Source organism: Carassius auratus, chromosome 27, assembly GCF_003368295.1.
Source record: "Carassius auratus strain Wakin chromosome 27, ASM336829v1, whole genome shotgun sequence".
NCBI lineage: Eukaryota > Metazoa > Chordata > Actinopteri > Cypriniformes > Cyprinidae > Carassius > Carassius auratus.
Genome location: NC_039269.1, coordinates 6,147,209 through 6,163,723, shown reverse-complemented (window position 1 = coordinate 6,163,723; position 16,515 = coordinate 6,147,209). Strand labels below are relative to the sequence as shown.

Genomic DNA, 16,515 nt, shown 5'->3' with positions numbered 1-16,515 from the left:
AAAGAAATAAATAAATATCATCCTAACAAATTCAGTTCATTCTTAAATCGTAATAATATTTAAACTGTTTTTACCGTATTTTTGATTAAATAAATGCAGCCTTTCAAAAACATTTCAAATGCATTTATCCAAACTCTTAAAAACTAAACAAATTGGAAGTTTTCTAATGAGGAGACCTAGAAATAAACCGAACACCAATCTCTAGGTGTGTTTAGTTTCAGCAGATTGTAGTCACCTTTAATGTGGCGCAGGCCGTGTAATTGACGTTGGGCAGAACCTCCACCGGCTCCTTGAACATGACTCTGAATGTGCTGGCGGATCCGTCGCAGCTGAAGCCCGTGTCGTTCTGACCCAGAACTGTGTTACTGTCCGTGTGAATGATCTGAAAGAGATCCCACACTAAACCATGAAAATGAGCCTCTAAACACACCATGAATGCACTGAATCACTACAAAGAAGCACACTGGAGGTTGATTTTTCTTTTCTTTTTACTAGAAGTTAAAATTGAATCAGAACTATGTACATTTAAGGTGTTTAAACCAGTAATTACCTTCCATCATTTATCAGTTCATCCTAAACAGTGGTGTGAAAAAAAATAACTTGATAATGTAGAGATTAATAAGAGGTGATAAAAACTGCTAGTACAATCATTTATTATCGGATTGATGGTAAATCTGACACTTAAGGGATTGTAGTTTTTCACAAAGCTATATATAAATTGTATTTATCAGTGTTTACTTATTTTAGTATCAAGATACTATTACGGTTTTATTCATATTTCTATATATATATATATATATATATATATAATTTCTATATAAAAAAGTTTTTCAAACTTTTAGTTGTTTTTTTATTTAAATTTATATTTTTGTCTTTTTTTATTCAGTTTTTGGTTTATTTATTTAGTACATCAAGTTTGACAAAATGAAAGGAGAAATTAGCTGAATTTAAAAAAAAAAAGTTTTTTTATATATTCTATTTAATAAATTATGATTTTTTTTTATGGTTTCAGTTTTATTTAACTACAATACCCCACTGGTATTTAGTGCAGGGAAAAAAATAATAATTATATATATATATATATATATATATATATATATATATATATATATATTTATATATAATTATGAACTTACAAGATTTTCTGAATTTTTGACAACCCTTTTGCTTTAGACCATCTACAAATATTAAATCTAAAAAAATTAAATTTAAGGCTACTATTGCATTTTTTTGAAAATAAATAAATAAATTAATGCAGCGACTGATATATAGTTTATTTATAATTATTTTCAAATCTTACTAAATGTACTGTCATTACAAATTAAAAAAAAATATTTTATTGTTTATTTAATTCTAACAAATAAGTTGGTTATAAAAAATAATTGGTTTTTAAAATTTCCACACTGGAGAAAACTTGGAGACAAAAAAATAAATATATCGGTATTTGCCAAAAAAAAACAAAACTAAGTTGAAAAATATCGGCATATGGGATAAAAACCGAATATGGTGCATCCCTACAGTGTGTATCTGTAACAATCCACCGAGCAGGGGACAGACGGGTTTGACATGCCTCACATTAAAATGAACTTGATGTGTGGTTTGAGACGCACCTGTATGTTGACCTGATAGTCTGTCGGTCCGTGAATGGATCCATAGAGGCCGAACCCCACGATAAATATCCTGCGATTCACAGAGAACCTGCAGACAGCCGTGACCGGGTTAGTTTGTGTTATCAGTGTGAAGGAGGTCACACACGGGGGTCTCTCTCACCGGATGCGGTCGCTGGTCCCGCTGTACCCCCAGCGGCTCTCCACCTGCCCGAAGCGCGTGATGCTGCACTCCTTCCCTCGCAGACAGCAGCGCGGCCCGGTCGATGAACTCCACACGCGGTTTAGGATTCACCGTGAAGTGCAGGAACAGACTCACCACCTGTCTGTCCGTCAGGATGGCCGACTGAGCAGGACCTGAGTGAAACACACATCCACATAAAGCTACTGCATCATATTTGGATATTCTGATGTATTTCGGGCTTTACAGGGTTGATGAGGTGCATGTATAGAGACCTGCGGCGAACTCCTCGATGGTCATGAGCGGGAAGCGGATGAGATTGAGGGCTTTCCCCAGCACACGTCTCTTGTTCTCCGGCGTGGGCTGCAGCTGCTGTCGATGAGCTTCAGCTTCTGCCCAGCGCACCGCGGCTCCAAACAGATGCACCTCACGCACGCCCAGAGTATCTCTCTCCAACACCGCCACCAGCGTGTCTGACAGAGACCAGAGACACACAGACGTCTGTGAGGACCAGAGGAACCCACGACCACAAACACACACTCGTCTGGAAGCTTTGGGGTCGGTAAGATTGTGTTTCTTAAAGGATGCATCAGGGCTGCATTTATTAGCATTCAATTATACAATAAAGACAGTGACATATTATTACAATGATTATACGTGAATATCTGTTAAAGTGATGCACAGCTGTATTTTCAGCATCATTCCTCCAGTCTTCAGTGTCACATGATCTTCAGAATCATGATGATAACATTTCTGAATATTATAAGTGTTGAAAACAGTCGTGCTGCACAATCTATTCTTCATTATTAACAGATGAATAGAAAGTTTAAAAACAACATTTATTTGAAATATAAATCTTTTATAACATTATAAGCAATTTAATGTATTCTTGCTGAATAAAAGTATTAATTTCCACAAAAAAAACATTGACTGTAATCTTCTGAATTGTAGAGTATGTTATTTTAAAACAATGGTATGTGGCCTTAATTAATTAAGTTCAAGTAAATATAACAATAGTTAAGTAGTTAACCAAGAAAGCAATAACTATTATTAAAAAAACAAATAATTAGCTGATGCACTAACTAACATGAACTGACAATGAGCAATGCATTACAGAGTTTATTCTTCTTCTATAACATACATCGTTTAATGTTCATTAAAATAATAAAGCTCTTCATTGCTTTGTTTGTGTATTGCAAAAACTGCAACAACTAATATTAACTAGGGATACCAGTTTAATGCATTAACTTAATTAGTTACAAAATAAAAAAATAACTTACCTACGTAAGTTATTACGACACCTACGTCATCTTACATTACACACAGTTGACAATTATGACGCATAAATTCAAAATATTGGTGCAAAAATGCCCCGTGTGTGTTTTTATCTTATATGTATATCATACAGTAACACATTAGAAAGAAAAGCAACAGGCTATTACACGAGAGATCATATTTTGTCCTGAATATCAGGAGTTTAAATGTGATTTTATACAACAGTTCAGTAAATAAGAACTTGATATTGTGTTATATTTATAGTATGTGTTTTAGCTCTATTTTGCAAATTATATATTACCTTTAAAGCCATAATTGTTGTGCATCTCCGAGCAACACAGCATGTTTAGTTTCTGAATGAATCCGAGTATTGAACGATTCAAGTGAATCAATGATTCAAAGATCCATTCAGAGAGAGAGCCGTTTACTTCATTCTTGAATGAATCAGCCGTTTGAACGATTCAAGTGAATCAATGATTTAAAGATCCATTCAGAGAGAGAGCCGTTTACTTCATTCCTGAATGAATCAGCCATTTGAACGATTCAAGTGAATCAATGATTCAAAGATCCATTCAGAGAGAGAGCCGTTTACTTCATTCCTGAATGAATCAGCCGTTTGAATGATTCGAATTAATGACTCAAAGACATTTACCGCCATCTGCTGGCAGATTTAGTTTCTTATTTAGAGTTTAACTTTATTAATAAACATTAAAGACATAGTTTACCCCAAAAATGTTAATTAATGTAGTCTCAATTCCCTCAAATCGTTTCAAACCTTTCTTTTGTAAAACATAAGGAAGATATTTTGAAGACTGTTGGTAACAAAGCAGTTTTGGTTACCAATGACAAACAATACAGATGTTTCTCATATTATCTTATTTTATGTTCCAAAGTTAAAGTTAGGCCATTGTAGATAAATTTACATTTTTTTATACATTTGTAGCCAAAACGTTTGTGTAAATCAAACCAAATATTTCTAAAGCTACAATTTGTAGTATCTACTTGATACTTTCTAATTTAACACAAACATATCTTTAAACAATCTTTTGTGGGTATTTTCAGTCAATCTTATTTAGTGATTAATTGAAACCATATGATGTAATTGTAATCGACTGACAGCTTTAATATTAACAGATCATTTTTTATAATGATTTATTAAAATGTTGCAATAAACTAAGATTGCTAAATGCTTTCAAAGTATTGTTAATTTTTAGTTTGTGTTAAGCATTAAGCAATGCAACTAAAAGAAAACAATAGGATGGCGTAAAATAAAACCATTAAACTATGTAAATGACAAAAAACGGATTTGTTTCGGTGATACAGTACCCAGATCAATATCTGTGAATCCCTCAGCAGCCAGAGCGTCTCCGGTGTTTTTGTCGATGTTCTCCAGGCACAAGCTGGCAAGCTGCGGCTCATCGAACAGTCTGGCCTTCAAAACAAACCACACACCAGCCACTTCATCACCAGATCCACAGGAGTCTGTGCAAACCTCCCAGACGTGAGTGAGTGAGTGAGTGAGCTCTACCTGTGTGAGCAGCATGAACGCATTGTCTGCGCGCAGGTTCTTCTTCAGAAACTCCACACAATGGGCCTCAAGAGCAGGGACGGCGTATTTCTTAGCGGTGTAGAGAGTCGTCATCACCGTCTCGGGTCCGATTTGAACCTCATCAGAGTACAGGAACCTGGAGAAAATAAACCTGAAGCTTTCTGGAATGTATGTACATACATGCATGCATGCATACAGAGAAAACCGCTTTTACTTGAGCAGTGCGAGGAATGCAGCAGGCTCTACATCAGGAAGCTCGATCTCTGTGGATGTGGTGGCCATGCCTCCATTAAACATGGCATCAAACACTGCACTGCCAGCGGCCAGGACAAACCTGCAATGGTGAAATAATTATTAGAATATTAATATTACATGCATTTATTTAGTAAAAGTATTATTTCAAAGACAAAGAAGCAGAAACTTGTCAAAACCTAAATATGTTTACAAGATGGCCTTTAACTTATTCTGATTTCACTTTAAAGTCACTGAAAAGTACAAACAAATACAAACAAATGGAAGTCAGATATATAGACATTTTATGCTAATCAAAACTGATTCGTATTATGAATATATTTATGTGGTAAACAATTAATAGTAAAGTTAATACAACAACAAAAAAGTCAGTAATGTAAAATATAGATTCCAGTTTCAAAACGTTAGAATGATGCATGGGAAGTTTTTTTTTTTTTTTTTTGAATGAATAATGTCTTTAATATTGCTCTGTTTCTTACACAAAGCAGTCAAATGTTCTCGGAAGGATTGTTTTATATAGTGCATGAGATTTATAGACTACTGTTAGGATGCATTTGGTCATTTTTTTTCCCGTTCACTTCAATTATAATGAAGCGGGTGCATGAACATCCCGCTGAACATCTAAAGCAAGTCATACGGGTTTTAAGACGATATGGTGGTGAAGAAATGCATTTGGTCATCATTAGCACAGGTGTAATTGTAGCAATAGACCACAATACATTGAAAGGGTGAAAATTATTTTTTTTCTTTTATCCCTAATATCATTAGGATATTAAGTAAAAATCATGGTTCATTAAAATATTTAGTACATTTCCTACCATACATTACATTTTTGATTAGTAATATTATGCATTGGTAGGAACCTTGTTTGGACAACTTAAAAGCGATTTTCTCAATATTTTGAATACGTTTTTTTTAACCCTCAGATTCCAAATAAGGGCATATCCTAACACGTCATACATCAACGGAAAGCTTATTTATTTAGATTTCAGATAATGTATATATCTAAATGTCTATTCACCCTTATGACTGGATTTGTGGTCCAGGGTTACATATATAATGACAGAAGAGTCATTTTAATAATTTGCTGTCTTAAAGTCATCAGTGTTTATTAAGTGCATCACCTGTGCGCAGGTATCCGCTGGACTCCGATGCCTTTGCCCACTAGAAAGTGAACATCACTCAGTACTTCATTATTGAACAAAAACGCAAATCTCTCTTTCACGGTGGTCTTCGTCGCCTGCCAGTTATAAACGGGCTCCCGGTACACGAGCACGGCGGCTGCGGACAGAGACGGGTGTGTCGCCGGGGTCACCGGTGCGTTTGACGGGTTTCCAGTCATGTTCGAGGCGGCCGAAGCCGGCGGCGCCACAGCCGGGAGAGAGTTCATCAGGTTCGGCGGCGGTCCTAAGGCAACGCCGGGGATTTCCAGGCCCGCAGGCCCCGGTTGGGGATTTGAGCGTCTCGTTACGTTTTGAGAGCCTCCGCTGCCGCTTCCAGCGGATCCGCGGTGACTCGCAGCCAAAGCGTAAGGACTGTTGCTCGGTTGGCTGTTACCCAAAGGTCCGGGTATCGACAAATTTAAACACGGAACCCGACCGCTATTGTCTCCAGCAGCCATCTTGGACTGAAGCGCGCACCCGCTGAATGAGTAAACAAATCGCGAGCGCACTACATCCGGGCTACATGTGTAGTGTTGTATATATTTCTTAATTATCAATATTTTTTTAACTACTTGAAATTAGTATTACATTTTTTTTTCTATTAACTTTTCTATTTTTTTCTATTAACTCTGATACTATTAAACAGACTTGAAACTGTTCTTGCAATATCTATAAAATGAAAGTCCTATATATAAATACATAAAATATATAAATTATTCAGTTATCAAAAGGAAATGAATTTGTCAATTCCCTGGTTTAATGCATTAATATTTTTATTTATATTATATATTATTCGAATATTATTTACATTATATTATTCTAGAATTATTCTTTCAATATATTTTATATTTATTTTTTTTGTTGTAAATTATTTTCAGTTGCATTTTTATTACATAAATATATAATATATATAATTGTTTTTAGATACTTTAATTTAGATTTTTTTATATCGTGTATACATATACAATCTGAAAAAAAATATTTGCAAACCTGAAAAAATATTAGCAATTTTAAATGAACTTCTAAAATTAATTATAATTATATATGAAATATATTTGTACATTCAAACATTGTATTTTAGAATTAAGCCATTATGATTTTTAGAATTGCAGAAAGAAGGATTCCTTGTCTCCAAATCCTCATAAACATTACTATTGCATGCAAAAATAAGTTAAAGAATAAATAATCTGTTGTCTCTATATACATTTGATCTGGTTTACCTGGCTGATCGCGTACTATTATGTCCACGTATCCCTGCAAATGACAAAAGACAAAGGATATTTACCCCAACACGATGTCAGAGTAATATGTCATGATGCCCTCATCCGGATGAGAGAGGAAGCGCTGCAGTGACGTCACGCATCCAAAGCTGCATCAAATGCAGTATCTGCTGCGTGAAAAAGCCCTGTCATGAAACTGTATCCCATAACGATGTTGGGGCACTGGAAATGCAGTTAGAATAGTGAATGAACCCACTCAACCCAAAGAGCTTCTCCTACATCTTCGTTTATGCATAGCATTTTATATAATGAAAGAGAAAACTCCAGGATTTTGAATTCGAAACATTTTAACATTTATATTGTTATTACATTCTATCAAAAAAAAAAAAAAAAAAAAAAAAAAAAAATATATATATATATATATATATATATATATATATATATATATATATTTTTTTTTTAATAGAATGCATTTTTTGACACAGATTTTTGACAAGGCAACTGATTTAACAGCCTAAATAGACTGATTTCATGAATTATTAGTCTATTAGCCTACAGAATTATTAAATTGTTAAATAAATAAAATTTTGAAGTAGAAAGTCTAATATAATATTTTATTTTAAAGCCTACTCAAATAAGCTCCAACTCTTTTGTAAAAATAATTCAATAAACAATTTCATCATAATAAATTATTATTTTTTGAAAGGGATATTTATATATATATATATATATATATATAATATTATATTCAGTTTCCAAAAATCGTGTTTTTTTATTATATTATAATGTTTTTATTGTGTTAATTAGCTGTATTTGTTAGCTATGTTTTTACCTAATCAAAATAAATCGACTGCAGTTTGATTGAGATTAACTGGAAGTTATCTGGTTTTACATTAAGCAGATACATAGCAATTTTTTTAAGTATTATATATATATATATATATATATATATATATATATATATATATATTATTACTATTTTGCTTTTCTTAATTGTAAAAAAAAAAATCAATCGAATAGAATAAAATACAATTATTAGGAAAACGAGCAGTTAGTAAATGAATAGAATGCAAATTCACTCTTTTTTTTGCAAATACATCTACGTCTTTTTAATCAATGTAGACGTCTCCCATATAGGCTACATGTGAAATGTTTCCGTTTTCTACACAAATCGTAGATTTATCGTGTAATAAAGGCGGAATTTTTTGATCTGCTGTTATACAACTCCAGTTAACTGGAGCGGGAGTCCCGCATCTAACTCTAGCGCGTGGCGTGACGCTCCGTCTGCTTCTCATCGACGTGACGTCACACCGCGAGCTGAGCTGTCCGCGCGCCGCTGGTGCTGAAGCAAGATGGCAGTTGCGCTAGAGGCGCGAAACGGCCGATGAACTGAGGGACTAACTCACGGGGAAAGTGCTTTATGACAACATTTTCTGTTAGTTCGACCGTTTGTTTACGCGTTTGTTGTGTAAAAGCTGTAGTTATGGCCGTGTGTTGAGCGAGCGCGGCTGAATCCAATCACAGCAAGTAAACGGACTGTCCCGTTCCGGCGGAGGTCGACGCGACGCGGCGCGGCGCGATGTCTCTGCTGTGCGTCGGCGGTGAGTAACAGTCTAACATTTGTCCTTTATTGTAACAGATTGTTATTTGGTCAACATAATACCTTTATCATACAGAATAGCTTACAAAAAGTAGAAGACTGAATCATTACCACACTCATTTAACACGGTATTTACATAGTACTTTTAGCTAAAGACCTGTTTTGATTACAAAACCATGGCGTTTTCACATATACTATATTAATACATGTCAATACAATGGTATAAAACCACATTTCATAGTATCCTTCACAAAAAAGTACTATTGGACTTTACCATGAATTCATTTATCATGGTATTTACATGGCATTTCAAGGCATGATAATCAAAATAATGTGGTATAAGTGAATGTTGTGACCGTGGTCTATAATGATGCATGATATGATGATGTTTTTGCCTTGGTGTTAAGATCTGTTTCTGTTTCTGTTTAGTGGAGGTGTGTGTGTTTTTTCCTTTTAACTTTCATTCATAACCTGTTAGTCATCGACCATTTAAGTGTTAATATCAGAATCTAATACAGACTCTATTAGGACATCGCATTACTATTTCAAGGATCTGATATGTAGAAATGTGTTGTTATGAAGGGGATTGCTCATATTGTTCAGTACAGAGTGGGAATCTCTAGCACGGCTCGGAGGGAATCCTGTGTGTGTGGGTGTGTGAGCTTGATGAAATGAGATTTCTTGTGAAGATTATTCTGGTCACGCTCTACGTGGTGCAATCCAGGGCTTCACGTTTCTTCAGGTTCACATGCATTAGCTTTGTGGATGAAATGATTGATTGACAGGTTAGTTATGATCGATTTGGTAATGAATGGCTCAGATGCCTCAAAACACTGATAACGCTGCGTGTGCATGCTCTGAAAGCAACATCTGTACTCTATAATAGTGTTAGAGATTCCAGTGCATCAAGTGCACTTTAAAAACAAAGGATTGATAGCTGGATGAGTGTAATCCAGCACGGCTGATTTTGCTCTGATGCATTGACACGTGGCTGGCTCATTCTTATTCTGTGCTGCACCAGACTATAAAAGACTAGCTGCTCTCTCACTACTGGTGCTGGTCATATGAGCGCAGTTGTTCAAAGCTGAATCTCACTAAACCTGCCAAGATTCATGCTTAAAAAAAATATAAATATTAAATATAAATAATAATATAGAATTTAAGAAAATACATAAATAATAGAATTGTATATTTATAATAATATATTTATATATATAATTACCCCTAAAATATTATTTTTGCATTACACTATTATGAAAATTATTATTTTTTGTTTGCTTATAATATATATATATATAATATATATAAATATATAGCTAATTTTCATTACAATGATGTAAAAATATATGAATAATAAATATGTTAAAATTATGCGTATTTTTTGTAGTTAAATATTTTGTGAAACTACAGTGGAAAAGCAAATTTCACAATTCTCGTTAGTGTGATGCAAAAATAAATGAATAATAATAATAAATATCTAGGAAATAAACAATTACCATAATGCAATTGTTTTTATATATACTGCATAGACAATTTATAATGTCTTTACCATGTCAGTATTTGTTTTATTGCCCTTCATTTATGTTGATTTAAATAAAAATTATAGTGTTTTAAATACATTAATGAGAATTTGGAGGGGGAGATGCACTTTTTTGTAATGGAAAATAATAACAAAGTGCAAGTAAAGTTAGTTTTATTTTGTAATTTTTATGGTGAAATATATTAGCCAGAAACTTACACTTAAACACAATTTTAGGCTTCTGACAGTAGCTATAATGTGAATTCAAGTCCCTCATCTGGGAATCCCTGCACAGTAAACAGGAATGGTGTGATTTACAAGAAGTCCCTGAGTGAAGGCACAGCGACTGTTCAGGAAAGGAGTTATGGGTTTCTTGAGACGACAAAGCTCTTATTCTTGATGTGCAGTTTGTCATGACAGAGGTGTTGGATCAATGTTCATTACAGGAGAGACTGTGTAGCATGAAGGGTCATGACTGAATTAAGCTCTTTACTTAAGAGATCACAAAGATGTGTGCTTGGTTATATATTCTCAGGCACTCCACTAGTCAGTTTGCATATATATCCCTTAACAGATTGTTTAATGAAATCTAAAGTTGAATGTATTACATAAGGCCTCTCCTTTTTCTGCTGTTGTGTTGAGTGATATAACTCTTATGATGTTCAGTGGTGTTGTCATATGCTGAATGTAGGAGTGTTTTCACACTTATGTAATATTGAAAACGCTTTTGCAGTCAGCATGGGCGGATAACATCCCACCTCCTGTTTCCAGCTAAACATCGCAGGAAAAGCAAGGTCTTCACAGTTAGTAATGTGTTTTGATGTTCACGAGGAGTTTTATTGCTCATAATTGATGCTTTTGGAGAGACTAGACCACAGGGAAATAAAATCATGAATGAGATCTCTTATATTTCTCCGTTATTTCTCTTCGATGGAGAGCAAGTTGAAATGCTTGCTTCATAAGAGGAAAAATAGTTCACCCTAAAACCAAATTTGGTGGAAAATGTTCTCACCCTCAGGCCATCCATATGTAGATGAGTTTGTTGCTTCATCAGATTTGGAGAAATGTAGCATTGCATCAATAGATGCTCTGCAGTGAATGGGTGCCGTCAGAATGAGAGTCCAAACAGCTGATAAAAACATCACAATAATCCACAAGTAATCCATTCCATCAGTTAACATCTGGAGAAGACAAAAGCTATTTGTTTGTAGCAGTGTGTTTATAAGACATTAGTTAATGGACTAATATTACTTGTGGATTATTGTGATGTTTTTATCAGCTCTCATTCTGACGGCACCCATTCACTGCAGAGCATCCACTGATGAGACACTGATGCAATGCTACATTTCTACAAACCTGATGAAGAAACAAACTCATCTACATCTTGAATGGTTTGAGGGGAGCACATTCTCTGCCTATTTCCATCTTTGGGTGAACTAATCCTTAAATAAAGATTAAAACTCTTCTCAGATTTGCCGAGATCTCAAAATCTGCATTCGGGAGTCTGAAATCTCGGTATGAAATCTACTCACTATTTTAGGAGAATCATCTGAGACAATGTTACTTAAATGAAGCAGGAGACTTAATGGAGCTCTAAATTATGAAGGGACAACATCTGAGCAATAACATTTTCCTCGGCATGTCAGTAAAACCCATTCAAGAGGCCTTCGTTCTTCATTTCCTTTCACAGTCAGCTGGTTCTTTCCTCTCGGCTGTGGCGAATAAATGGGGTCTGGGAGTCATTGATTACGATGTGTTGTTTGTGGGCAGCAGATCCAGCTCTGAATTATTTATATTGGCAGTGATTTATGATTCTGAGCTATTATTAAGCACTAGTTTCCTGGGTTCTGCGATCCAGCGTCCTCTTCATTGATCTGGCCTGTATTGATATATTACAGTGGTCTGTTTTAACTGCACTCAGTGAAACACCATACGATAGAGCTGCCCACCTCTCTATAATTCAATCTTAGATGGAGCTGAATGGCAAAGATTGTTTCCGGTTTGCCGCCGTTCTTCAGTGTGTATTTGCTTGAAATGGAAAGAACTCCATGGCTGAAAATAGATCGGGTGTTTCAGCAGAGATATACAGTGGCCGCTCAGCTCGGATCGGGTCGTCATATTTCTGTCCACTATGCAGTTATAAAGAAGCTGTATCAGACCAGAGGATCTATTTTTATGTGGCTCTGGGGACACTTTTAACCAGCTTCACCTGCAAACTGGCACAAGCATGATGAAAGCAGGACAGAGGACAGATGATACTTCTTTTTACTTTTATAATTTCCTTGTATTGTTCTCTCATTCTACTGTATTATTATGTCTGTTGTTTGTCTCGCTACCCATCATCCATCCATCCATCAGTCTATTCATCCATCCATCATTTTTTCTAACATCTATCCATTTATCCATCTACCATTTTGTCCATTGTTTTGTTTATCTATCCATCCATCTTTCATTTTGTCTATCTGCCATCCATCCATTTATCCATTCATCCATCCATCCATCCATCCATCCTTCCACTGTTTTTTAAGTTGTTTTGTCCATTCATCCATCTTTCATTTTGTCTATCTGCCATCCATCCATTTATCCATTCATTCATCCATCCATCCATCCATCCTTCCACTGTTTTTAAATTGTTTTGGCCATTCATCCATCTTTCATTTTGGCTATCTGCCATCCATCCATTTATCCATTTATCCATCCATCCATCCATCCTTCCACTGTTTTTTAAGTTGTTTTGTCCATTCATCCATCTATCATTTTGTCTATCTACCATCTCCATTTATCCATTCATCCATCCATCAATCCATCCATCGATTTATCCATTCGTCCATCCATCCATCCATTTATCCATCCATCCATCCTTCCACTGTTTTGTCAATCATTTTGTCCATTCTTCCATCTATCATTTTGTCTATTTATCATCAATCCACCGATCCATCCATCCATCCTATCCATTCATCCATCCATCAATCCATCCATCCATTTATCCATCCATCTATTTATCCATGCATCCATCCATCCTTCCACTGTTTTGTCAATCGTTTTGTCCATTCTTCCATCTATCATTTTGTATATTTATCATCAATCCACCGATCCATCCATATTTTGTCTATAATTTTGTCCATCCATCCATTTATCTTTCCCTCCATCCACCATTTTGTCCATCATTTTGTCTGTCCATCCATCCATCCAATATTTGTCAAGCATTTTGCCCATCCATCCATCTTTGATTTTGTCTATTTCCCATCCATCCATCCATCCATCCATCCATCCATCTACGTTTTGGCTATCATATTTTTAATCCATCCATTTATATTTCCCTCCATCTACCATTTTTTCAATCATTTGTCCATCCATCCAACATTTTGTCAAGCGTTTTGCTCATTCATCTATCCATCTATCATTTTGTCGATCTACCATCCATCCATCCATTCACCATTGTCTATCATTTTATTCATCCATCCATCCATTTTCACAATAACAAATGATCTACAACTCAAGCTCTCTCTTAAAGCACATGAACGAATGTGTGTATCTTTAACTGTGAGGGAAGAAATAAAATGAAACGTTGGTCAATTCAGGAAGCCGTTGAATGTCGAGTGTGCGATGAGTCTGATAAATGACATTATCTGTTGATCTGATAGAGCAGAAAGAGGATCCAGGATTCATTAGTGACACCTGAAGCCCTGGGGAGAAAACGCTGTAGACTCGATCAGACCACAGAGAGACACAATGAGTCAGAACCCAAGAAAGCAACCCGAGCGAATGTTTTCCACTGAGGAATTTGCTGACGCACTGAAAACAGAATAAAGAGGCCATTGGGTGAAACTGAACCGAAGTCTTTATTTCTAAACTGTGGTGTTTGCTGCTGGAAAGACCAGCATTTATTGTGTTTGGATGATGGTTCAGATGGCCTCTGTTTTTATGACATTTCATTTGACATTTTTCTTTATTATTTATTGATTTATTTCTTGTGCTTTCCAAAAGCTTTTCTCGAAAGCTCAAACATTAGAGCATAACAATGGCAAGATCAATTAAGTTCCAACAAATTTACATGCATGAACTACAAAAAATGTGGATAAATTTGAAAATGCCATTTTCGCTAAAAACGTATCATGTCTATTCCTTGTGTATCATCTGCAGTGAGTTTTTTTGAGGCTGTGCGAATGCGCAGAAGCAAGTGAAAAGTTTTATGACGTTTCAGTGTGGATGAGACAAAGTTTGCAAAACGCTTGTGTGGACGGAGAGCGTTTTAAAATAAAAATGCTGTTTTTAAATGCATCTGGATTAATGTATATGTAGCCTAAATAAAAAAGCGAGGCTAATTGAATTTTTCTCTCAAAATTTAGATTTTTTTTTATGTGTTTCTGAGTTTATATCTAACAATCAAGACTTTGTTAATAATTTGTTTGTTATAAACTCAGAATTGAGATATAAACAATTCACAATTATGACTTTTCATATCTTGCATTTCTGAGTTTACATCTTTCTATAGTGAGTTAAATGTTAATTGTGTCTTTATATGTTACAGTTGTGAATAATGAACTGGTATTTAAGAAAATAAAAATAAAAATTGTGAGGAATAAATGTGCAATTACGAAAAAAAAAGTCAGAATTTGATGTAAAACGTCTCTGATTCTCTCGACAGAAACAAAGTCTGATTTGTGAGATGTTCACTCAGAATTACAAGAAACAAAGCAATTTTAAAAAAAATTCCACATGGCAGAAACCAACTTTCATATTAATCAGTATTTTTGACAGTTCAGAAATTAGTTGTGTGTCAGACTGACTCAGACCGCAATAAAGTGATCAGTTCGATTTGACAAAATCTTCTCTGATGTCATATCCTTTGGCGCTGTCTGGACTCTCGCTGCATGAGTCTGTAGATGTTCTCCTGAGCAACTTCCGTGAAATTAAACTAACGCTGGCACTTTCCTCTCAGATCTCATCATTTCAAATGGTTGTATTGGCCAGAATTCCGGTCAGAGGTGCCGGAACGAATCCGAACACATCGAAATTACTGCAGCACAGATGCCACAATAGCACTACAGTATGATTACCCAGAAAGCAACTCACTTTAGATAAGAGTGAGGATGAAAACCACATGAGGCGTTTATGGAGGAGTGTGTGTGTACAGTCAAGGCTTTATAACACACTCACTTCCTGTTTTAATGGCCATTCAGAGGAAGAGGAGAGAAGAGCAGCTTTGGGTGGGGTTGAATGGGGGTTCGGAGCGGGTTTGCATATTAATGCTACAGCAGGCATTGATAATGCATGGGAACACACGTCATCACAGTACAGAGAGATGGAAAACTTTAAGAAATCCCCTCATTCCTGTACAAAGAGACTTCCACTCATCAAAAATGCACAAGCTCTTCTGTTTCTGGAGTGCATATACATTGTATATGCATTCTCACAGTGGAAAGTTACTTTGTCAGAATACCAAATGCAGAAGCCTTTACTCGTCTGAATGTTGATGCAAAGAGACAAACATAGTTTCATTGTGTTTGTTTAAGCTCGTTTTGTTCTGTTTTACTGGCTCATTTTTTCTCTGATACTTAACTCTTACTCTTCTGTCTGTTTTTTACAGTGAAGAAGGCCAAATATGATGGACCCCAGGGTGGGTAAACATCACAACATGATTTCACAGCTTTTTTCCTTTCAAGATATATATATATATATATATATATATATATACTTGTAAAGAATATTCATAGAGTACAATGCCATGTTTATTAGAAAGCTAGATTAGTGCATAGTTCATGTTACCTCTTTTTTTTAATACTTTATTTTAAGGTTAATTTATAAATTGTTTAGTTTTTTACATTAAGTGATCTGGTTTTATGTTAATTTATATAGATTATATTAAAAAAATTGTCCAATACAATACTTTTTGGTTTTACTGTAACTAACAATAAAAAAAATTTTATTTAGTTTTTATTATTTATTATTTATTCATATCATTTACTTTTTCAAATCCTTTACTAATCTAGTTTAATGTTAATTCATGTGAATTATTTAAAATAAAATAAATGTAATTAAATATATAAAATCATTTATACATTAATTTATAAATTGTTCTGTACAATAATTTTTGGACATTACTATTTAACTAAAAAAAAGTTTTTACATCATTTAGTAATCTATTT

At 34.8% G+C, this 16,515-nt stretch overlaps 1 protein-coding gene and 1 pseudogene across 1 annotated transcript in view; one reads left to right on the top strand and one right to left on the bottom strand.

Moving 5' to 3' along the window:
• Positions 1–202: 202 nt before the first annotated feature.
• On the bottom strand, positions 203–6,529 carry LOC113045220 (BTB/POZ domain-containing protein 2-like; annotated as a pseudogene).
• A 2,030-nt stretch (positions 6,530–8,559) lies between these two features.
• Positions 8,560–16,515, top strand: part of LOC113045219 (protein unc-13 homolog A-like) — a 59,627-nt gene continuing 51,671 nt past the window's right edge. Inside the window, exons 1-2 of the mRNA XM_026205444.1 lie at positions 8,560–8,848; positions 15,957–15,986. Of these exons, the coding sequence (XP_026061229.1) occupies positions 8,827–8,848; positions 15,957–15,986 (52 nt within the window). The 5' untranslated portion in view covers positions 8,560–8,826. The remainder of the gene's footprint in view (positions 8,849–15,956; positions 15,987–16,515) is intronic.